The 25,812-nt window shown below is 36.7% G+C and overlaps 2 protein-coding genes across 6 annotated transcripts in view; both read right to left on the reverse strand.

Annotated features, from left to right (window-relative positions):
- Positions 1–14,248, reverse strand: part of dpysl3 (dihydropyrimidinase like 3) — a 38,249-nt gene extending 24,001 nt beyond the window's left edge. For 2 of the 4 annotated variants that reach the window (XM_006631822.3, XM_006631820.3), the window contains exon 1: positions 7,232–7,458. In XM_006631822.3, coding sequence (XP_006631885.1) covers positions 7,232–7,270 — 39 coding nt within the window. In that variant the 5' untranslated portion in view covers positions 7,271–7,458. Of the gene's footprint in view, positions 1–7,231; positions 7,459–13,767 lie in introns of those variants that run through there. The other 2 variants (XM_006631819.3, XM_015349537.2) reach the window with 2 other exon arrangements.
- Positions 14,249–23,736: 9,488 nt separating this feature from the next.
- jakmip2 (janus kinase and microtubule interacting protein 2) overlaps positions 23,737–25,812 on the reverse strand; it is a 36,852-nt gene continuing 34,776 nt past the window's right edge. Inside the window, exon 21 of one of the 2 annotated variants that reach the window (XM_015349421.2) lies at positions 23,737–25,634. In XM_015349421.2, coding sequence (XP_015204907.1) covers positions 25,527–25,634 — 108 coding nt within the window. In that variant the 3' untranslated portion in view covers positions 23,737–25,526. The remainder of the gene's footprint in view (positions 25,635–25,812) is intronic. The other variant, XM_006631825.3, reaches the window with a different exon arrangement.

The raw sequence follows: 25,812 nt of genomic DNA on the forward strand, positions 1-25,812 counted from the left end.
TCCTTATTGTGAAAGCCTATTAGAACTGAAACAATTGAATACAGTTCTAAAGCTTTCTGCAGTGCCTCTTCTGATGCTAATTGCGAAGAACAACAGGATCTTCTCATTTAGCTGGTTTGAGCATTCTCAAGGAGAAGAGTGCTGAGTTTAAAAGAAAAGTGAGGAACACTTTATTTACACACTATGCTTTCAGAGTGGTATGCAACAGCAGATGTTTAAAATATAAACCACATTTAATAACTACAATGTAGCTTTCCATTTCATATGCCATAAACAAAGTTATCTTGTTTGTCAGATTGTTACAAGAATTCAATTCTTAACCATTCCTCAGTGCAGGCAAACAATAAGCTGAAATGCTTTTCATACTCTTTGGTAAATAGTACAATGTTGTTACTAAACAATAAGCCAATAGCTATAATTTCTGATAAAGAAAGAAGCCAAAGCATCTCTGCTGAGGGAGAATATAACAAAACAACTTCAAGATATGCATTACTGTAAGTACAGTAACATCAAAATGGCGCATGCTGGTATTAAGAGTATTTTAAACTGTGTTTTTACTGTGCCAGAAGCAGTGACAATTAGCACAAATATTTCAATGGGCTGCTGTGAACACCTGTATAAAGGCTCAAGGAATCTCCTGGAACCCTGAACTTCAATTCAAATTCAAGTTCAGAGTTTTTCAGCCAGTGAACACTGTCCCCAGTAACCAGACATCAAACATGTAGGCTGCAGAGACATGTTGTCATGTGTCATCCCATAAGAAACTACACAAGAGCTAAAGCATAAGAGGAAGAACAAGCAGAGGCAAAGCATATTCTGTCTAAACGTCATGACAAAAAGATGGAAAATGAACACTATAATGACTTTGTACATTCAGACTGCTATCGTTGCTATCAGAACAGCTTAAGACATTCATGAATTCTTGAGGGGTCAAAGGGCTGAAAGTGTTTTTAACCAAGGAGCTAGAATCCAACCTGCATACCTTCCCAGACATCAAAGGGAAATTATGGAGAAAATCAGAGTTTGAAAAAATTATTCAGTTTTTCAAACGGAATGATTGGATCTCATCATCACGTTTAAGCAGTGCTTTTCTTTCTAAATCTTTTTACATATAGGAGGGCACCTATGTCACCCAGCTTTAATATGCAGCAGACATTAAAGTGCAGCAGCCCCATCCAGCCTTTATACTTTCATAAGTCTTTTATGTGATCTAGTGGGATGAACTGAAAGGCTTGAAGTAGGACTGAGTGCCAATGGTACTACTCATATGGTCAATAGAATTGATGTACAATGGCAGTGAAGTACAACGGAATGGACAAAAGGCAGAGGAAAGCATTTTCTTGCATTTTGTCTCACCAGAAGACTTCTTTGAGGTAAATTACAGTAACTTTGAATTAGTCTCTGACTGACGTTCACTAGTTAAAAGAACCACAGGATGTTTAAAACTTTGCAGCTTGTGGACTACCACAATTTAAATAACATTAAGCGGGTGACATCAGGACTGCAGCATGGCTTCTTGTTAAGTGTGTGGAAATTTTCAATTTGTTGATGTTTTCCTTCAGGCTAGGAAAATGCAACGCACGCTTGAGGTACAGCACCTGTGCTGTAGCAAATAACCCCTCTATCTCTCTCTCCTCAAACCAATGTGTGACAAATCAGGTAACAATGCAAGCAATGTCTAAAGTGCTCTGATCTCATCTGTACGTCAGACTTTGCATAAACATAGTGCCACTACTACTGTCTATCTGCAATATCCCCTCAGAATGGGTTCCTCATGTGTTCCTCAAAAATGGAACCCTTCTGGGATGTCAGGATGATTCTATCTTTGTTATTTTCTTTATACAGGACTGATAATCCCTCAGATAAATTTGATTGAAATTCAGTAAATCCTCAGAGCCCAATCTTCTGAACAGCTGATTACTCTTTGGTTACTAGTGTTCAATGCAATCTAAAAAGAACTGCAGGCCTATTAAAAAAATAAATGTAAAACTGGTCGAGTCCAGCAGCTCACAAGACAGAGCTCATCCTTCTCTCTGTAGCATGATGCAGACTACAGAGCACACAGCTCCTCTCCCAGATGGGACAATAGTCCATCAAAGGGATTACCTCCAGCAACACTGGTCCCCCACTTATACAGCTAGTTGGACTAGAGCTACTGGAGTAAAGTACCTCACTCAAGGCACAACAGCAGTATCGGCAGCAGGGACTTAAATCCACAGCCTGGCAGCTATGAATCCAAGGAATTACCCACTATACCACCACCTTTTAAAGTCAAACGTATAAAGATAGTTGTGATGATGAATGATTCCTAATCTTCTGTTGTGAAAATCCTGAAATCACTAATTCTACTTACAGAAATAAATTATTTCGGTGATGAAGATGATTTTATTTGTTTTTCTACAGGACCATATCATTTGTGATGCATTAATGACCTGATGTGTACAATATCTGATGTATGATCTGAATATGCAATATGGTGCTTTTTTATCTATATTACGGCATGTAATTAGCTCATTTTGCCAATGCTGGTCAGAAAAAAAAAACAGCAATGAACAGGATTCTAAAATGCACTGGTGTCCGATATGGTGTAGTCCTGCCATGTGCCCTGTGACAAGCAGAATATGTACAGCCTCACCATGACCATAATGCTCAATAAGAATAAAACTTTCGCTGGAAATGGGCAGCTAGAATAATGAAGTAGGTCCCCTCTTACATTTAAAGCACTTTGGGATCCTTCAGGATTATAAATTCTATATTAATGGAATGAATTATTATTTTTCTTTGATAATAATGCATTTTCAGTAATATTTCTGGTAAAAATTAAGACATACAAATACACTGAGATGCAGGTCTGGAGAATTTGGAAATGTTCATTCTAATTTAAAAACAACACATAATATATATAATCAGAAAGCCTCTTATTCCTAGTAAAGGTCATGGCAATCTGGATTATATTCTACTTTATAAGATAGAAGGGCCTTTTCTCATTTGCATTTGTAATCTTTCTGATGTGCACAGAGTACAAAGCTATGTCCCGAATGTGATGCCAGTCCTGTACTTCTGCTAAGTGCTTGAACTGCATGCAGATGAAAAGGTGTGGCTTCCACACGAGTTGACCTATTTAGAATGAATGTCATGTCTTAGGCATGATGTAATGCACTAACATTTTTTTAATTTGCCATTCTTCTTCCCAGACACACAGGCCACCAGGCCTATATGAAAATGCCCTCAAGGGGTTTGCCAAAGTGATAGGCATGACCAGGAAAAAGAACAAGGGATACTTTTGAGAAAGCAGACCCTACCAATTCAGGCAGCCAAAATGTGCATGGTTCCTTTTAACATCCAACATATTAAAGCCATCAGGACCACAGTTCATGCTACTTAGTACACAAAAACAGATGGGAAACCAAAAAAGGATGAAAGTGCTGAAGAACAAATCCCCAGAACACTGTGCACAGCAGGGATGTAACATCTGTATTTTTTTAAATGATTTTTATAAAGTACTATATACAGTACTTACTATAACTGTACTTTACCACCTATAAAAAGTACAATACTTTAGAACATGTAATTAAGTCAGTACATTATATAAAACTGCCTGTTACTTTTTTTAACACATATGAAATTTCTGTTGTGGTACTATGTAATGAATATATTATTTGCCAATAAACTTTTATTTCTTTCCCTAATTACAGAAGTACTTTTTATTGAACAGTATAAGTGAACACTAATAGTCTTCAGTGCACTGGACTGTATGCGATGTTTGTTTTAAGTAGGATCCGCGCAATTCACCGCTTATTTTGGGTTTGAAGCCTGTGTGACCTTGCTCATGTTTCCAGTCAATTTCTTTATTTTATTACACTGTAATTAATACATAATGTAATTAAACATCATTGTGAAAAAAAAACAATGCACCAGTGAAGGCATTTTAAATTAAAATGTTTTTAAAAACAATGATTATGATTAAAATAAATATTTAATTGTTTCTGTTTAGACAACACACATATACTCTTATACTTTTGTAACAATAAATATTACAAAAAGCATTCTAAATGTTTAAAATTGACATTTAACTTTTTTTAAATTTTGCCTCAGAAGCTAAAGACCATAAAGCTGTCTCTTTTGTATTTTTTCAAGCAGTTATACTGTGCAACACCATGAGGAAAAATGTAGGCCATGGCGTTTTTTAATAAACCGTGAATGATGAAAACCCGTGCTTCACTGTGCAGTAATCGTTTATGGCTTAATTTTTTTTCAGTAAGATCCAAAATAGGCAGTCAAAGTCGTTTTATATGTGGTAACTTTTTACCCCTCACGTTTACATTTTCTTCCCTGGAGTCCTTTAAAATGAATTTTGCTATCGTTGAGGAAAAGGGACTGATCATTCAATGCTGACTGATAAAGGGGAAATAAAATATTCAGAATACTGTGTGAATGGTCACATTCAAAGTGTTAGATAATTTACACAGCTGCTTTCTACAAAAACACAAAAGACTGTGCTGACAGAAAACTACCAATGAGAACAGTGGTCTACAATACTGTGAGAGCACCAAGATTCCAATTTTAAACTGTGGCTGTGCAGCATTGCATGTCTAGTAAACAAGAATCTGATTTTCCTTTACTTCTGGGAGACCTCTGACCATTATCAAGGGGTTCTAAAGAGTGTGCACAAACTGGTTGGACAGTACAATACAGCCCTTTAAGGCCTGCACTGTGGCACAAATGACTGCAGAGCTGTCATTCCTTGTTACAAACAGGGAATGTGAGACAGCCTAAAAAGCCCAGCCAAAAGGATATTACCAAAGAGAACATGGCAGCTCACGGCCTCTATGTGCATGCTGTGTGAAGAAAGATGTCAGTAACGAGAAAATAATTTGGCATGCAGGCCAGCAGTTTGGCTTTCGCCCTGTTGCTTAGCAACAAAAATATTTACTTTTTTTGTTCAAAAAGAACACAAGGCAGTGTTTTTCTGCAGTACAGTCAAAACAATAAAAATGATCAATAATAAAAGCAGCTAATCACAGTTCAAAGAGGCTGATCTAAGCACTGATAGGGAAAAGACCATGTTCCAGGTCTGCTACTGTCTTCATCTGGTTCTGATTCAGTTCCTAGATCAGAACCATTACACAACTCTGCTGTCAGTGGTGTTTTAAGTGAAGAAAGGGGTGCATTGTGCTTTCATATTTGTGTCTTCCTATTGTCACCAAGGTGAAAGATGGCAAAAGCCAACTATACAACAGCAAGGAATATAAATTCTGCAACGGCACCCTGGCTTCTCTTTCTACTCTTGCTATTTCTCATACTCTTGACAGTAATTCCCTGGGTGTACGAGATTATTAATGACATCTACTGCATAACACTGAGCTACTGTGAGGAGATGGAAAAAACGAAGCCACACCTAGAAATCTGTTGATATTCTTTTTGGTGTAGTGGAGGTGGGGCTGGGGTTCTTCAGTAAAGAAACAACAGTGGAGCACAGTCTTGATTATATTAATGGCTAATTTCTTCATATATTTTCAAGCTCAACATTACAAAAATATTATATGGTCAGTGTGTATTTTTCCTCTTTGCCATAGTTTTTTTTTAATAATGGTAAAGAATTAATTAAAAATTAGCTCACATTATTATTGTCTTTGTTGTTATCTGTGATGCATAAACTAGATTTAGACTTGTATCTTTAATGGTATCCTTACTGATGTTATAAACCATAGTAATATAGCTTCTAAATACTCCAAATTCTGTCAATAAAGACATTACTACTCACTTCCCTGGGATCAGAAATCCGAAATAAAGTGATATACTGTAGCATCAAGCAACTAGGCGCATCTTAAGTGTGTACCCTAAGCAGGTGGCATCTTCAAAAGGCTCTAAAAACCTTTAAAAAGCCACCAATCCAACCAAGCAAAATACGTGTTATGTATAAAACGCATATATATTCCACAATGTATAATAATTTAATGACTTATTGTTTCCCTTTGTGTGTCCTGCATGTCTGGTGAATGCTTTCTCTAAGCGCCCCCGTGCCTTTCGTCAATTCAGAGGAGACAAAGGGCGGCTCTGCCGGTCCCGAACAACACCCCCAACAAGAAACAATAAATCCACACGACAACTCTGCAGCAACCAGCTCTGGGCACAGCTCACTCGCCACTTTAACGTCGCCGGCTGCATCCTATATTAAATCCCCGTGTGCACACGGTTTTCCTCCCACACTACGTTTGTGTAATGCAGAAATCAAAATGCCACATTCACTGTAAGAGCGGGCTGTCTACTATAAATGGCCAATGGGCGTGGGGATTTTTTTTTTCTGCAGCAGACTGTGCGGAGCTAGTATCCAAATTTCTGTTGTGTGTCAGGATGACTATTAAAAAAAATAACGCCGTTCCGTTGTTTTTATGTAAGCGAATTGATATAAGAGAAATGCAGTAGTCTGTAAAATATTGTAATGTTAATCGCAAAATTCAAATCGTCTACTGTATTTTCGCCAATATCAGATTCGAAGAAAATGCGCATTAGAAAATTACGAATTTTATACCTTTTTCAGACTATTTTATATTCCTTTTCTTTTCTGATATAGGCCTGGAGAAATACCCCTTTATCTGCTCTGAATAAGCACAACGATAACAAGTAAAGTATTGATCAATTACTGTTAGACGCCCATCACCAACCTCTCTGTACTGCCAAACGTTTTGAGAACACATACTGTAAATTAAAAATAGTAGCGTCTCGTGTGTAATATATGTAAATGGTTACGTATAATCCAGTAAACTAGATTAATATAAAACTATTATAATCATGAAATAGCTGTATTTTTTCTCTCCAAATACATCCACAGGGAAACTGTCCAAATAACATAGCCTGCACAGGTTTTTTTTTTGCAGAACACTATCTTGACCATCGCCCACAACAAAGAAGATGCAAGTCACCTTTAAAGAAAACGCCTTGTTCGATTTATGAAAACCATGCAGCATATCTCAATTAACATAAAATAATCCTTTACACAGCTCAGATACCATCTCTTTTGTTCTAAATGAATTTATCATAACAGTAAATTGATCCATATTGCACTGCGACAATTTAACCGAATTACGGTTCATGGCATTTTTGAGGAAATGATTGATTCGAAATGAAGATTCATGCATGCTATTTCCTGTAAGGAATTGCCAGTATTTTACCAACAAATTGAAAACATGTTTTAGATGACGAATGAAATAGTAAATTACATGAAACTTACAGTGATCCTTGGAATATTCTTTTTGCCTTGGTAAGACATGTTTGATGATGGGTGTTTAGGAAGACCTAGATACAAAGCTGTATATAATTTTCTTTCAGGATGATTTGTTTCTGCTGCTGGTGCGTGGATTGGAAACTAGGGAATGGTCGTCTTCCTTTGCTGTTCAATAGTAAATCCCTCTTCGTTGCTGCTGGAGCAGTTCTCCTCAATAACAGCGCTCTGATCATCGGGCTCCTCCCTCACCAGGCTAGACTCAATCGATTCAGTGTCGGCAGCGATTGCAGCAAGTTTATTTTCCCACAAGAGGGAGCTACAAGAGCATAAACCAGTCTGTTTTACCAGACAAAAGGCATGCAGCCTCCATTTTTTATTTTTAGTAGCCTAATGCGTAGTACCGGGCGTCTTCATTCCGCTTGCGTTTTGCTTAATTTCACAAAATAACAAAATGCATAGTGGGAAAGTCATTGGATTTGAAAAGTTTTAGCATATTTTGTTAATTTAAGAATTAATTGAATTTCTAATCTATAATCCCGATCCAAAAATGTAATACAATTCGCCGTTTTATTTAACATTATGTTTTTTCTGTTGCATTTTATTCGCGTTATGGCTGTGCCAGGTGCGGTCACATGGAACGTGGACATGGGTGAAAATCGGCTTGCACATTTTACAAAGTGTGGCTGCGCGAAAAGCAGTCCAGCACATTTATAGTTTCCAAATCAGAGGAAACCAGATATCAGGAAATCAACAGGATTTTCTCAGATTCTGTTTCGGGTTCACTTTTTTTTATTCATGAAACATTTTGCCCTCCATAACAGTAGCTGTGATAGAGGGATACACTCTAATTAGAAATCCTTTTAAATTATATGCTAGAGTATCCTAAGGAGAGCCATTAAAACACACCCTTTTCCCGTAGAATGACTGCAGTGAACTCCATCTGTGAGTTACAGGAAGATAAACAGGTTTGTTGCATCCTGCATATCCTTCAGTAATCCCTCCAGTCCTATTCAAGGTCACATAAGATCATTACTAAAGAATTCAGACATGGTGATGCAATTAAATGATCAAACAAATCAAATCAGCACTAACTGGGAAACAGCAATAAATATAAAACACAATAATTTCTTTAAAACCTGTCAGCTGTAATGCATAAAAAGTTTTATACAGTATGAACAAGAAGAAAGCACCTAAAAGCCGTGCATACCTATTACAAAATATAAGGTATCTTCCAAAACAAAGAATGGCAATCTGCTGAGTAACAGATGCTCTACCATCAGTAATGTTGAGTCCTACCATGTGTTTCTATTGTTTGAGAGGGAACCCTCCCATTTGAGACATCAATTCTTAATAAGACGTTTGGAATGGGGAGCAACAGAGCCCTACTCCTTGAGCTATCCAGGGTTGTACTGGGAACTGGGATGCTCCTAGAATAAGCGAGGAACACTTCCTGTATATTATTCCAAAATAACAGGTCATGCTTACTGAGCATGTCAGCAGTAATGAAGACCATAAGTTCTTTATTAGAAATATGGACTGCTGCTGCTAATAAAAAAACATAGTTGTCTTAGAAATAGCAAATAGACATTAATGAACTGGAAAAAAAATGAAAAACATACTTACGTGACCTCTTGAAAGATGTGCAAAAATGACTGAACACTTAAAATACAGTTAGCTAGTTTAATAATTGTGCAGGAATGGGTTTCAACATTTTTCAGTTTTAATCTTTAGGACTAGGATTCAAGAAGTGCAGAAACGTGCAGTGCTTTCTATATTGAATATAGTGCATTTCTTCAATTTAATTGGTTTCTGCAGCGATTTTGATGGGAGAAAGAAGAAAGAGAGTTTACAAAAAAAATGTGGACATTAGGCTTTTTCTCTTAAAAAAGTAATAACGATTTAAAAGGATACCAGGGTCCAAGATTTACATCAACCTCCCATACTGTACAACCTAAACAGTAATTCCTAAAGAAACACTTTTTTAAAGACACAACATTTGTTTCTTCCTGGCAATGAGTTCCTCTGGTGGCTATGCAATAAAAATAAAACATTACTTACTTAATAATATGAGATACCGACTCGCTGCATGTTTATCACTGCAAACAGTAACCAGTCTCTCCAAGACCGAGAAGAAACAGATGAGCCGAAAATTTCCATTACACAGAAATGTATCAACACTAGTTTAAAATAACTGAGAGAGCTCTAATGCCATGCCTGTGGCATATGCACACAGTAGCAATATGAATTTCAATAAAGAATTATTACTTTAGGATCTTTAACAATCTCACATATTATACAGTAATGTTTTTTTTTTTGCCAAATCTGCAGATAACAGACATTATTTATATAATCCACTTGCAGGCTTGCAGTGTGATTATTTCCCCATTAACATGAGCACTGGACAATCAAATTACAGAGACAAAGGAGGTTATTATAATACAAAGGAATAAAATGCTGGTGCTGGAAAAAATATTCTATCTGCCTGTTTGTGTTAACCCTTCCCTGCTTTTCTTACTGTTGTCATTGAAACTCCAGTAAATCAAGGTACTGTGTTTAAAACAGCAATATTATCATTTTTATTTTATAAGAGTCATAAAATTAAGTCACACAGAGAGAAAAAGAAAAGATTATAAAAGAGAGAGGGCCTCTTAACCCATCATGCTGATTTGGACACAGACAGAGAAAAGGAGAGGGAGACAAAGCTCCAGAAGGTACTGCATGATAGGCTGTGAATTTTCACAAAACACCTTTTTTCCCCCAAGTTGAAGAATGAATACAAAACAGGGGCTTGTTCTGTTAAGTCACAGGAATTAGCAGGCCGGCTTGCCAGCCATCTTGAAGTTGTTGAAAGGTTGGAAAGTGTGGAGCTGTAACACAAAACGAAGCCCGCCAGCTGGGACTTAGCTTTTTGTCAGGAACGACAAAAACGGAGCTCCTCAAGGTTCCGCCCCCTGCAAAATTGGCCCGCAATGAAAAGCACTTATCTGTCTGCAGGGTGTGCAACTGCTGAATTAGCACTACAGAAAAGTGATGAGTTTCAAAGCTGACTGTATTAACCGTGTTCTCCATTGAGCACTGCAGTTTGTTGGATTAAAACCGTTTCACCAAGAAATTAAGTCACATTTGATACTGTATTTTTATAAAACCAATACTGAAAAGATTACAATTACAATATTGAAATAATCATCATTATAAAAAATACATTGTTTACATTGAAGGTTTATCCACATTCATATCAGAAACCTGTAATCTGTCACTTGTGAAAATTTTGCAGGTTATTTGTGAGAATTACATTATTCCAGAATCAATTGTATGTTTAATATTATTACACAGAGTAGCATTGCTATTATACCTTTTACCACAGGGTGGCAGTACCTATGGAGTTAACTGGATCTCACTGTGCTCAGTACTGCACTGAAAGTCCTGAAAAGTGTGTTAAATTCTATTTACAGTAGCTTTTCATTAAAAAGGGAAGTATTATTAAGTTCCCAATTTACTTGTGAAGACATTCAGGGAAAATATATTAATATAGGCCTGCATGATCCTACAAGCAGACCTAAACATAAACATATATTTTGAGGACCTGCACATGTTGTCTGACACTTTCATCAGATGTTCACATCCTATTGTCATCGGAGCAGTATTGCTATCTATTTATAGAAAGATGTGAGATTATACCTTATGATACCGATGTATCCTTTGACCAAAGCATTTCTCCTCATTTATTATAGTGTCTCATTTTACATACAGAAATCTTATATAATGCAGCTCCCAAAGGAGTACATTGAGGTATTACTAAACATTATAGAGCAGTACTAAACATTATAGAGATGCTGACATCACCACATGCCATTTGGGAAGTGCAGGAGATTTGTCATATTCTGTACTTATAACATGAAGTAATACTTTAAGGCTTAAATGACAGACAAATTCCTTATGGTTGATGTTCCCAGTGTATTCACCCAAATGATCACGATATGCAGAATACTGAAAGGCAAAATTTTTCAAAAACAAGCTAGTACATGCTAAATAAATTAAGTGACCTGCATTGATACTTAAAAAATGCAAAATACATAATCAAGACTGAAGATAACAGTTGTTTAAAATTATTTAAGTGTTGTTACAAATCGGGTGAAAAGTGAAGAATATCAGCTGGATGGGGGTTAGAATGGTTCAGAGGGGAATTTACTGAGAGATAATATCTGGGAGGGCAAGCACATGCTATCACAGTAGCATTTTTTATCTTGGAAAAGTCACACAAAGTCTTCCTGTGAACTTCCAATCTACCCCAATTAATCACCACACAACACACAACACCGTGGGTCTTGCTCAACAATGCCAGTAAGGGAAATTAGCACTCTCAGGATCTGCAATACTGCAATTGTGTAGGACTTCAGTATATTTTTTGTTTTTTTCTGTATGTTGCCATTTATTTCCTCATAATTTCTTCCTGATTTGTAATATCCAAATTACTGCTAAGTAATTACTGCTAAGCCACTGCCTCTGTATAGTGTATAAACACACTTGGTAACTTTTATCGAAGTGTTCAAAACAGGAACAGTGGGCTCAGCTCAGCCGGGCTCAGCCTGTTAAAGTAAATGTTATACATGTACTTTAGTGACAATAATTCACACTAGCAGACTTACTCTTCTTTTGTCCACAACAATGTGACACCACTAACGGGTAACATAATCTTTGTACATCTTAATTTTTAAGTCAAATTCTGTTCAATTACTGCTAATAAAGCCACAAACACTGGATCCAATTTAAAAATACATTAAGGGGGGTATATTGTTTGCCTTTTATAAATGAATCATGTTGGTGTCAAGTGCTTTGAGAAATCTAGCCCAAAAAGTTTTTGAATAAGTGCATGTCTGTTTATACACTGACAGGAAAATAAAACAGAACTTAATGTTAAGATACACAGAATTCTTATTTGGCAGCAGTTCTAAACTTCAGTCAGACAGTTCGTCTAAAGCAATTAACAAACAAAAGCTAAAACACAAATTTTGTACTGTCATTCAACTCATTATCAAAACATTGGAACATAGCACTACTAAAACCATTGGAACAGGTTTGTTCCAAGGTGTCTGATTTTTATCAAAGGTTCAATTTTCTTATCTTTGTGTCACAGAGCTATTAATGCTAATTTTTTAAAAAATAAGCAGACATACAAACATGCACAAACTCATGCACATGTATGTTCTATAATCATATACTGTAGTTTAAAAATTGTAGTAACAGGAAAATAACTTGCAATTGCATTTTCCTTTAACTCAGACATTGAGGTTTAGGGCTTGTGCCAAAGAAAATTGCTGGCTAATCCAAACAGATATTATTTTTTAATAAAAGCAATGAATCCACATTCTCTTGTGCATCTCAAAGTATTATGTGAAACACATTTTGTAAATCCATCTGCAGGCCTCTTTTTCTAAGTCCAGTACTCACATACATGGCAGAATTAAAGATGGGGCGTGGAGTGGGGGAGGGTATCAAGCATCAAATTAAATTCATTAGATTGTTATGTGCTTTTATTTTGGTCATCTGATAATCTTGCTTCGATCATTTCTCTCATTCTCATTACTTGGGATTATTTCAATTTGTAATAATACAGTATATAACTAATAAATGACCAGAACACCAAAAGAATTAAACCCCTGAAATATCCTTTGATTGTTTCCTGACAAATTAAGACCCCCTAAGGTAACGAGTATTTAATCAATAATCGTGTAAGATATTGTTCCTTAAATTACAAAGGCCTTGTGTAGGATTTGTACTGTAAGTGTTGTTTTTAAAAAAGCAGCTACTCGTCTCTTTTTCGTCAAAAATAAATCTGAGACTATGAACTTTTTTCAAAGATCAGGCTGTACTACAGCTTTGTGCACCTCAAATAACACCACTCAGGAGGAGGGTAAGAGTGGTGTTTGTGTTTGAGCCCTAAATATCAGTACTGCATCTGAACAAGCACGAATATTCAAGGCTCAGTGTTTAATATTGTAGATCGGCTTTATTGAAGTAATTTGGAGATCACATGATAAGGCATGTTTTGCAGATGTGTCCCCTGACTGTGACCAGTCCACTTACTTTCTTCAGAAATGAATATCCTGACAACCAGAACCAGACCTGCCACGCCCCTTACACACCCCGCAGCTTTTCAAACTAAATACCAATTACGAACTAATGTATGGTGTGGAACGTGCCTGCATACAGTATCTGTGTATGCTAACCGCACTTCTACTTCTTGCTGAAAACAGAACTTGTTTGAAAAGTCGTTTATATTTTCTCACATCAAGCAGCCCGTTTATTGTCCACTTTGTCTAAATGACCGTTATACATCAAGACATAAAAGAGCTCCTATGCGGTTATCGTGTATTTTTAGATTATTTAGAAGTACTCAGGATGAAATGAAACCTAGGAGCACTGCAGCCTCATAATAATGACAACAGACCAAGATCACGAACTGCTTGCGGCATTCAACTTAAATATTCACTGCTACAGTAACAGCGCGGTGGGGAATAATAACGAGCAAGACCGAGCCTTACCTTCAATTCGTCCAGATTCTGCAGTATTTCCTTTCCAACCGCAGTTTTAATTTCAATGCCCGAGTCCCCTTCTTCGTGTCCCCCGGACCCACTTTCCGTACAAATGCTGCTTTGCTCGCTGTCGGGGCTCTTCCCTTCCTGGGATGCTTCCCCTTTACTCCCACTCTTGGAGCTCCTGGAACTTCTTCTGCCGACGCTCAGGGCATCAAAATCAATGGTTTTGCTTTCGAAAGCTCCTTCCACACTGCAGAACATGCCACCGTATTTTTGCCTGGGAACCTGGTCCGTTGTCCCCGGCCTTGCCAGATAAACAGGCAGGTCGTCTTCCTTATCCCAGGTCCGCTTGCGTTCAGCCATGATTCCGAAACCAAAATGTGCTGGAAGGAGGCGAAAGAAGTCTAAAAAATGTTCAGAGCTAAGTGTTCTGCCGTAGCACACAGAGCGGCCGCAGGAGAAGAAATTTTAAACCAGAGGTGGCACTAGCCTACTGCTTTGAGTCCCATGACAGGGAAGTGATAGCATCAATGCATTGCACACACACACACACTATTTTTTCCCCCAGAGACAACTACTGCCACAAGATTTAATTCTTTTTTCACACACATTATATAAAATAGAAATGCCACAGTATAAAAATGCATGTTACCAACGTGGTCTAAGTAAAAAAAAATCCAAACTCAATCCTAATTTTACAAACCATCCCCTTAAATGTATTAATGAAACAGCCGATGCAAAATCTTGGTTTTCTTTAACAAACGCCTTAACGACAAAGACGGCAATACTAATGACACTTGTTTGACAGAACAAAATTCTGCAAAGTTTGGTTATTGTAAAACGAATCATGTCACACGAACCGTGACAATTTTCTTAAGTCAACTATTACTCTTTCACACACAGCACGTACTGACAATAATTTCTTTGTCGAAAATGTCAGGTTGATTTAACGATAATCACGTCAGCAGGATCAAAAAAATGCCAGCAATTTAGATGTAACGGAACAGTTGGGAGTAACTGGATGAGGGGACTATTAGCATTAATAATTCATTCATTTATAAATTAATTATATTTAAGGTCTTTGGTGCTTAGTTACCATATGGGATATGGAATATAAAAAAATGTAATTCATTTAATGCGTACTTACAATTAGTATTTTATATAAAGCTAAGTGGCCAAACAAATTTGATCCCCCCCACCACCACCACCACCAAAACGGATTACCCATTGAGAGTTGAGAGCACTGACTGTGTGATATATTAAGGGTGACGTCAAAAATATACTGCAAATCACCGGACTGTAGTTGTGTTACATCTCTGGGTTGCCTTGGCAAAAAACATATTCAGTCATCCTAGCTGGACTGTTTCAGATTAAAATTCTATAAGGGAAACGTCAGCACCTTTCATCAGTGAGTCAGTATGCCGTCTCGCCTACTGTCTAAAAAATATTTTTTAGTGATTCACCAATGCTAATTCTTTTCGTCTGCTCGCACATCTACGCTACCGTAGTGTGGCTTGAAAGCAATATTTCCAGAATTGGTGGTTCAATCTTACATCCGCTATTGAATCAAGATTAGTACAGTGAGAAATGTCAACTCCATACGGCTACGTGCAATTATGCCAACAACTGAGGTTTCAGGTCAAGTAAGCGGTACCTTTTCGGAGCATTTCAATCATTCCTCGCCTACTGCCCCACCCGACGCTGTCGCAGTAGCTGTCCTTTCAGCACCACGGGTGGCTCCTGATCTCTCACACCTGGTCTGGAACATTGTAATTAAAATATTGCCCGGAATATTGTGCAGGCGTTCAGCGCAAACTTTAGTGTTTCTTCCAGTTACATTGTTTCATGGCATTGAATAAGTTACCTTTAAGCGTGAACACTTTAAGCCCTTAGACAATATAGGCTTTATTTGTACAGTTATTCAGAAGGGTGGCATGTCTACTCTGTCCATCTTTTGTCTTTATCTCAAGCTAACTTTTTTCAAGCTACTCTATTAGCGTCTTAATTTTCAATGTTTCTAGTTATTACTTACCATTATCGATGTCTAATTTTATTATTTTTAATCATTGTGTGAATTTCAATCCTTTAAGTTCTGTATGATTTATGGGCCTAATTGAAGCTGTTGAAATGAATAATTATTTGTGTTTGCTTTAACTAAGGTATTTCTAATACATGGGTAGTTGTTTGAGATAGTAATAACTGTGAAAAAATAAAACTCTTTAACACATTTTTAAAGAACAACATTTCTTTTTCTCACCTGGATCTTTTTGTTTTATTGTTGTGACATTAATTTCCCTTCGGGATCAATAAAGTCCCTATCTGTGAATTATTTTTTAATGACAAATAATACAAATTTGCACTTGGATCTTACCATGTTCAAGCCTGTATGGAAACTGAAACCTGTTGCATGAATCCCTGGTTTGGGGTGCAATCTGGTTGAATAGGACAAACTATCACATGCTGTTAGAATTCAACAGGTCTCAGGGTCTCCAACAGTGCTCAGGAACAAATGCACCTGGCAGAAGCTCAGTCAAATCCTGCTCAATGAACACTTTAAACAAGATAAACAAATGGGGGCAGATGAACTAATTCATCATCACATGTCATAAGTATGGCCATTATGCATAATTGTGTTTTATTCAAGTGGTGGGTAAGGTCCCTTTTCAGGCCATAAAGGCCTATAGGGGAATGGAAGGCAAGAGCCACCATTTGTCTTGACCACCCAACACTGAAGGTGATGTGGTCAGCCTATTACCCTGAGTACTCTTTTAGAAAGCAGGCTGAGTGGACCTGGGAGCTATCTAGAAGGAATTAAAGCAAGCTATATCCCTACCTGGGATTGAATCTGGGCCCTTCCAGTCAGGAGCTGGGCACTCTTGCCATCTGAGCTACCAGGGCTGCTCACTGTTGCATACTTTGTATAAATAGCCCATTTATGAAATATAGTTTTATGTTTTAAGGTGGCTTTGATCTGATGATGGTCTGCCAGCAGTTGTGGACAATAGGTACATTTACAAAGGTTTTAGGTGTCAAATGTGGTGTCCTCTCCACTTCTTATAGCCTGAGTTGTGTGCTATCATGTCTTGCCAGCATTATACTTCAAATATAAGCTGGAAATCAAAATGACAAGCTAAGCACTTCGTTTTAACACCACAATGTACTCTGTACTCAATGTACACACTTACTCTGTGCTGCATCATTATGGCTGTAATTGCACAGAGAGGCAGCATTAGAGATGTGAGTCACTGCCACTGCAAACGTCAGAGATGTGCCTTAGTGTTGTGTGCTTGATAGTTGCAGTCAAACGCATCTGACCTTACTAAGGTCAACAAGAGTTTATCTCAGTAGATTTTAAAGAAAGCCAGAGGCTGACTTTTACAGACAAATTCAGGATCAGTGCTGGTCTATAATCTGATAAAAAGTAATCAGCTTTACATCATCTGTATTTATCTCTTTATTCAGAAAGACCTTCACAGTGAGGGCTCAATAGCAAGCAAAATGATTTGTCATGCAGAAACTCCTCAAATAACCTACACATAGATGTACAGCTTGTTAGAATTGTCTGGCATCCTGTTTTAAACATAGCATGTGATTTGAAATCACCACTTTCACTTAATGTAGTGAAAACATTACATTTTCTTTGTTTTACGACTCTTCAGGAGCTGCATATACTGTACAATACTGCACTTCTGACTTACTTTTACAATGCAGTATACTGTATGTGTTTAAGTAAATTCCAATTAATGTGATCATTTTAGGTTAAACACTGGTGACTTCAGCTTTCTTTACATGTTTGCAGCCATTTAGTTCTATACAATAAACATACGTTAACATAAGATTCCTCTACAGAACCATGGATGGCTTTGGATTGTCAATTTTGACTTAAAAATGAAACAACAGAGCTCGATAGGAGTAGTGTATAAATGAGAAATATGTAATGGACACTTAAAAGCTCAGTTTAAGTATGATTTTTTGATTGAAGGCAACAATACTTGATACTGTTTCTGAGAACCTGTCTGGTATATCCTACTGTAAATCAGTCCATGGCTACTATGTGATTTTCAATCAAGTGGTTTACTGTAGAAAAGATAAGGTTTAGTGCAAAAAGGGAATGATTAATCATTTACAACATCATGAAGAAATAAAAGCAACCAAACAGAAAACCTTTACTTATAGAGAATAATAGATTTTTAAAAATAGAAATACAAATTACTGAATACTGTATCATACTTCAAACTTAAGATGAATGGTCTTTAAGATCACAATCAAAATTAAAATATTAAATGTCTTTTGCAAACTCCTCTTTTTGCCAGTATCTTTGGATGGAATAAGAGCAGGACCACAATCAACAACATGAGGAAAAACAGAACAACAACCACATGAAAATGATCAAAGGCTACTCTGACAGTCAGCTGGGAGAGATGCTCAGGGCATGTTCTCATCATAGTATCAACTATTGACACCGTTAGCATCTGGTTATATACGTGTCTGGGTTTGGACATTTAGACTTTCACTGTGCCAGAGATACTACTGTACCTCAGCCTGTCCCTCACATCAAATTGTTATACAATGAGATCATATTCAGGGGGAAAAGGTATTCACTTGGCATGAGGTCACAACAGTTGTATGAATATTGGTTCCATGAGATTTTTGAGGAGCATTGGCAGCACACCTAATAAAGAAGATGCCTGGCACCTCTGAACACACAGGCATAAGGAAAGATTAGTTCTTATGGATTTCAGAAGTGAATTAAATTATACCAGCAAATGAAAAAAGTCTGTGATACAACAGTTCTTTTAATGCAGCCAGATATTTTGTTACTGCCTTGACACATCTGAATAATACAGTATATATTTTGGGATTTAATGATTTTGCATAGGTATTTTTGGTTTTACAGTTTTGTGACAAATATAATTCAATCTTATCTTCAAATGGAATTAGTTCAAGTTAATCAGAATGCTATGTTGATGTTAGCAAGCATTACAAGACCATCAATGTGAAGTTCAGTATAGATCTATATAGATGAAACAAAAGCTAAAAATTCATTTCCTAACCAGAAGAATGTACAACTTGAAAAAAAGGCTAAAAAAGTCTTTTTATAGAGCTCATGTGTTCTTAATGATTTTGTTGCTATAGGGACCAGACACATGGTAAACACAAAGCTCCAACTGCATTACAACGAGATTGAAGGCCTCACATTCCAGCAGTGATGTTTCACAGAAACCTGTCTGAAGCATTGCATGAACTAGGCTTTAATATCTCTACTAAGCTCACTGATGATAATGATGAATACATCAGTATTATCAATTTTCTGGACTTGGATGAGATGTACAATATTGGAAATCATTATTTTTGGGGGAAAGTGAATTTCTAATGCAAATTATTTCCACATTAAACTCAAACATTTGTATAACGTATAATTCGTGCACAATACAATATTACAGAAAATATGCAAAGGCGTTTCAATTGATTGATTTAGTAATGTTTATGGGAGCCATTTGCTTTATAAAGAGTTTGGCATCTTGCTTTTGTGCAGTTAATCATTTAAGCAGAATGGTGATCTAAAATGTAACCAATTTGTTTGGATACCGTTTGCAACATCTACTGTATACAGTATACCCTCATGTGGCTGCTGATGTTCGTGTCACTACTTTGTGGAGGCCAAACATCTCTGTTAGCTTTTCCTCTTTACAAACCAAATACTTTTTCACTACATTGCCTGTAGAATTGTAACTGCTGAAGGAGATGAAGGAGATTAATGAGGGAACAGCTGGCCTGTATCAGTCAGCTGTCTGGATAGCCCTGAGTTTGTGTAAAACTCCAAGACCCGTAACAGAGATACAGCTCAAATGTACTGATGACACCATTGATTCATTCTAGCTGGTCTACATTGCCTGGAGAGAGATGTAAAAGCCAATCATAGAAAAAATATGCAAAAGTCTATCTTAATATTCTAGAAGTAACATTATACCTGTATTTGGAGAAGTCCACCAACTTAAATACAAGTCACTACAAGTTTCACACACCATCCTTAAATTTGTACATGCTGTACAGCATGAGTACTAAGCATTAAGACTGCCAAGTGCTAATAGGTGTAATCTTTATTATCTAACATTTTGACACCTAGATGCTTGTCATGTGTTTACATATTTAGTACTTTGCAATGACCAGACAGATCAGATCTTGGGTCCTGTCACTGGATGACTGGGACTCTTATTCCACCAAACTATAGCACACAATTGGTTAGTCAGTGAGGACTCTCTCAGCTCATGGCGATATTGTGATCTCTGTGTTCTCCAGGCGCTTGCAGGTTTGCAGTGCTGTTGGCAAAGGAAGTACTGTACATTTCCGCCAATCAGCAATGAACATTCAGCACAGGACTGCTTAGCCTGTAACATACTAAAAAGCTTGAAAGTGGGCAGGAATCTGCACTTCATCATGCTGTCCCGTATTTGGTTGCAGAAGTCACAGCATGTTTATAGAATGGACTTCCTTGTTTGTTAACTTTTGCACACTGTTATTTTTTCAGTATATTTTTCAGCCCACGTGGTTTAATTTGAAAGCACGTTGGAACAGTGAATAAAAACATAATGAGAACGTGTCAATTGCACATTCCAACAAATAAAAGAATACAAATTTGTGTGGTTTTATCTGACATTCTCAAAGAAGGGTCTAACCTATCCTTCTTGTCCTTATAATACAATTGCTTGACCAAAGTACGAACCAGAATTCTTCCAGAAAAGCCTCCATCACACAACAAGCAATTCCGAGTTCCGTAGCTTGGCCAAACACTAGATAAGGTGGAGAAGAGACATGATTCAAATAAAGCATTTCACTCATTTAACTCACCTGACTGAGGAGAACAACCCGTCTATGAGTAGGGTGTTGTCAGTACTTCCTTCCTTTAATGAAGGTTGAGCCAACTTGTACAGTGTGTGAGTCAGCAAGAAGTGCAATATTAAAACATATGTAGATAGAAATGGGTGAGGTTAGGGTTAGACCTTCTCACAGGTTTGAGTGTTAGAGTCCTTTAGATTCCTTGTGTGTTAGAGTACTTTAAATGCAGAACATAAGATTGGTTACAAACAAGAGGAAGACATTTGGCCCAACTATCTTGATTTACTGGTAACATACAGTAGATCTGAGGATTTCATCCGGAAATTTATTGAAAGAAGCCAATGTACTGTATAGAGCTTCATCTTCATGGCTAGGTAAATTGTTACTGACCTCTAAAATCCTGGTGTCATAAAGGTGTTACTAAAAATGTAAACCTAAAGCACTTCTACTAGACAGACTTAAAAAAAATGTATAGGATGGAATTCATAAAAGGCCGCTTTGACTTTGTGTATAGTAAGTTGTATTTATCCAAATTTAAAAACTGATGAGTTCAGATCAGAAAAAAATAAACATGCTGTATAAATGTTGTTGTTTACATGCCGCTTGTACTTAAGAAATTACCAGTCAGCTGATTTGAAGGGTCCACTTAGTATTTACGATAGTACTTTGTAATTTATAGCAATACAAAAACATTAGCAAAATACAAGCACCTCTTATGTTTGTTTTTAAATGGATGTTAACATTTAATGTGAAGTAGGATTCTTTTGTTAAATTCTATTGAGAGTGAAGAAAATCAGACACCCAATGTCAACTCATACATACTCTAGTACTGTATTTTCTCAGTGTTGTACTTCCATAAAATCTGTAATTATAAAATTAAATTTGCAGTGGTGTCTCAGAACATGGGGGAGTTCGTACCAAAACCTCAAAATAGTAGTTTTATGTCATCATGCTCAGTTTCACAGCAGCTGCTTCCACTTGTAATGTCAAACTCATTGCATTTTTTACAGAAATCATATTATTCACTTTAATTAAATTAAGCACTTTTCACAGGCCTGTTCTGGAGAGCATAACATCAGGGCATGACTTATCAATTTGTGCTCAGTTAGAGTTAAGACTGCTTTGCTTACTTGAGGAAGAACACTCTCTCCCCGAATGGGCTTCATTTTTACTGCTTAACCTCTGCTTTTATACGAGCCAGCTCTACAGCCTATTGCCTGGCCAAACCCACATACCAGAAGTTGCGATTATGTTTTTGGACAGTTAATGAGATTTTTTTTTTAAAATTGCAAAACAAATGTCTGCACATCCCTCTCAGAAAAGCTGTCCAAATTGGAAAAAAGTTACTTTAGTAACTTTAGTTGTAAAAAACTCTCTGACATTAGTATGTATAGTTGAACATTTGTTTAAAAATGATATTTCATCTTTACAATTATTAAGAAATATAAATAAACAAAAAGTTAACTCAGACAGACATTTCTGGTGAAGCAGATGCCTGACTCTATGCTGGAGACACAGTCCTGGCTGTACCCCTGTGAGACCTCAAAGAAGGAAAGTAAACAGATACAGTATGTGAAAGGACAGTGACTATTTACTTATGGGGAAGACTGTTTGCCTTGCTCAGAGACCAAAGAACAGACAAGACTTGGGGCTCATGGGTGTATGGTGAAGGCAAAAAGCACAGACTGTGAGGTTCTCATGTTGCACTAAGGGATAGTTTTCATTCTTCTATTAGCAGGAAAGCTTGGGCCCCTGACTTCACAGTGAAAGCATCCCTGTGCCAGGAAAATGCATTTCCTTTAAATTATAGGGCAGTACTGTCAGTCTGGTAAAAAAAAAAGGTCAATTGAAACCCACAGTTATACAAATAGAATCCCTTTAAGATAAAATGCAGTTTTTTAATCACCTCATATTAAAACTAATTTCATTCAAAAAAGCTTCACTTTGAATCTCAGCACTACAGGAGTTAATGTTTGCTCTGTCTTTACACCTGCAGCTAAACAAGGCATTGGATAAATGATCATATTGAATTGGGGATTAATTACCCTTGAACATATCCCACACCAGGAATTCAATTCCACTTTAAGGACACCTGTGCTCTCATCTAAATATTTTCATGTAGCTTCCAGTTAACAATTATATCATCCAGTTAAAGCAATTCCCAATTCTGGTACAAGGAGATATGGTGCAGGACACACATCCCTCCATACCACATTCAGCTTCAGCAACCAGCAACCTTCATACAATCATACAGTGTGCATGTGACACAACACCTTACGGTTAAACTTAAGCTACAAATATTTAGCTGAATGTGTATTTAATTATAAAAGGGCAGGTCTTCTTTTACATGGTGTTTAAACAAAGGTCTTCTTTTAAGGAATGTTAATGCTGTTGAAATGTTTATTTTTATTCTTTAAAATGTAAGGTTTCCTAGATGTGTTTTCAAAAACTGTTTCACAAGGTTTGAAAACGAAATCTACTTCTAAACAATAGTCAGGCATTGGAATAATGGAAACAATTAGTCTGTTAGCTTCTGGTATAGGATACAGGATGTTCCACAAAAAACAAATTCATAACGGAAGCCTATTACCACAGAGAAATGATGTAACCCGCACTAACAATAAAAATAAGAATCAATTTCTACTGATAGTGATCCACTCTTCATGATTCTCTGATTCACCCTCATATCAACTGAAGAAAGCCGTGTGACAAAAATAAATATGTAAGCAATAATGAATAACTACTAAAACGTGACAATCAGATGTTTCAATGTGCAGAGGGAGACAATGTAATCAGAGAAGGGAAAGTAATTACACAGAAAACAAAATGAGAAATTTCTAATGTATAAGAATTAAGCTGCACTATTGAAAATACGAGAGACTGAAGGAGACTTGTATAAATGTCCTTTAGTAAGGCCAGATTAAATAATATTGCCAGCTTCGTCAACAACTGGAGTTTTTCCAGCAAGAAATACAAATGATCTGGGCAGGAAAATATTACAATGTGAACCAACACATACAAGTCCAAGCTGTGTACAGTACACACGCAAAGAGAGATAGACTGTCACACACACACACTGTGAAACACACCAAAAGCCCAACTATAGTTTCCTTCCAAGAAGTCCAGTAACAAAACAAATGCAGAAAACCAAAGGTCATTGAGTTTATTTTCTTTGATTTCCATGTTTTTCCCCTTTATGTATAACAAAGAACTGAGAGAAGCCATTTAAATCAAGGTTCTGTTGGAAGACAAAAGGGTTAACAAAATCCAGGTGATTAGGGAAAGTTAATTACATCAGAAGAAGTCAGAAACCAGCACACATGTATGCCATATAAATAAAAAGAAAAAAGAGGGACAGAGCATTTAAGGCCATCATTGTTGTATGTAAATAAGGTTCGGCACAAAGCTAAGTTCGGTGGAATGGATCTTTCCCCTTTAACGCAAGCTAAGAACATGTGTGCAGCAAGAAATATATAGTTCATAGTCCTTTTAAAAAATTTGAAAAGCAAGAGCAGCCAAGTGTTTCCAGAACAGGCACAACACTTTCTGTCTCACAGGCTTTTTAATATTGCAAAGCAAATACTGAGCCCAGGGGTAAAATAAGACATAGCCATAATATCAATTACAATGACTTCTTCTTGTTTCAGATGGAAGAGATCATTGAATTATTCCAGATGATAATGCTTGCAGTAAACCAAACTCATCAAAATATTTCAGAGAAACATAGAAAAATGTAGCAAACACATTTTTTTTTACTATAGCAACACTTGCAGCAATTGTATCTATCCTGTTGAATAGACATAATTAACTAGATGTACTGTAGCAAGTCCAGAGTTCATTACGAGCGAAGTGCAGCTATTAACTGGAGCAGACCTATTAGCAAAGTATAAACCCATTGGTATATTCCTGCTGGTATAGAATATTTACTGTTTACAGTAAAAAAAAAGAGAAAAAGATTCTTCCAATTTGATACTGACATTCGAAAAACATTAAGACCTTTTGCAGCTGTCACCACAATAATAGAGCAGTTTATATGTCAAACGCCAAGAAATTCTATTGTTCAAGCTGCAAAAATTCGGAAGTATTCACAAAAGTAAAGGAAAGCCATTACAATTAATAGACACAGTCATATACATATCAACAAAGGTATATTATACAGTAGGTTAGAGAGTGTCATTTCAGGAAAAAAATCTTGAGACACTGTAATAGACAGGAAGTGTTTAAAAAACACTAGACGTGAATGAGCTACTTCAGTTCTTTGAGATTTTAAAAAATAAAGATGTAGCAGGTTCAGGATATTTAATATTATTTTCTGTCTTACTAGTCAACAGGCTATTTAATCAGGTGGTTTGTATTCTGTGAACCTTGGTGGTACAGTGTTCATGCCTTACAGTGATTGTTCTGTGTTCTTGCTATATGTCACTAAGAGATCCATATAGAGTCACTTGCAGGATCTTTTTGTTTTTCCAGTGTTGTAAGTTAAGTTACAGTACAGTGAGTCTCCTTGACCACAGTTCCTGAGTGAGTTCACCTAGACCCTAACTGCTGAAGGGCCATTTTCTAATGCAGACTGTCTTGTTTACCACCATTCATGTGGCATGCGGAAGAGAATCCATAATATCCTTATGGGCTGATGGTTTGTATCATCTCCAAATCTTCACTATTCCTGCATTCATCTCCCAGGAGTTGAGTGAAGTCTTGCAGAATTCCCCTGCATGGCAGAGATAGGATCTTTCCAACTTTGGTTTGATGTCTGAGACTTGTTTTGTTGATGGGTAACAGGCGAGCACTTGTATCTTCTCTCAAGGTAAAAGTTTACTTGACTGGTTAACACAGGATCAGTTTAATGCAGCATATAACACAACCAGATTGGGTGTTCAGAAAATGTCAGACAACCAATCCATTGAATGGCTTGTTAAAAATAGATATCAGTAGCCTTTGCTACGTAAATATGGTAAATATACAGTAAACAAGGCTTGGCATATTTTAAGAGAAAAAAAGTTGTTCTGTACAATTTTTCCGCACTGCCATCTAGTCTGCAAAAACAAAATCAAACAAAGACATTGTTACACAGTGGATCAGTAAAAAATTTGAAAAATGCAATATTAATGAGGTGGGTGATAAGTGGTTTTAAAACAATGACATTGTATAATATAGGATTCCCAAGGCTAAACATTCACAGAAAATTACTAAGGTAATACAGTACTGAAAAAC

The sequence above is a fragment of the Lepisosteus oculatus genome, chromosome 11 (assembly GCF_040954835.1).
Source record: "Lepisosteus oculatus isolate fLepOcu1 chromosome 11, fLepOcu1.hap2, whole genome shotgun sequence".
Taxonomy (NCBI): domain Eukaryota; kingdom Metazoa; phylum Chordata; class Actinopteri; order Semionotiformes; family Lepisosteidae; genus Lepisosteus; species Lepisosteus oculatus.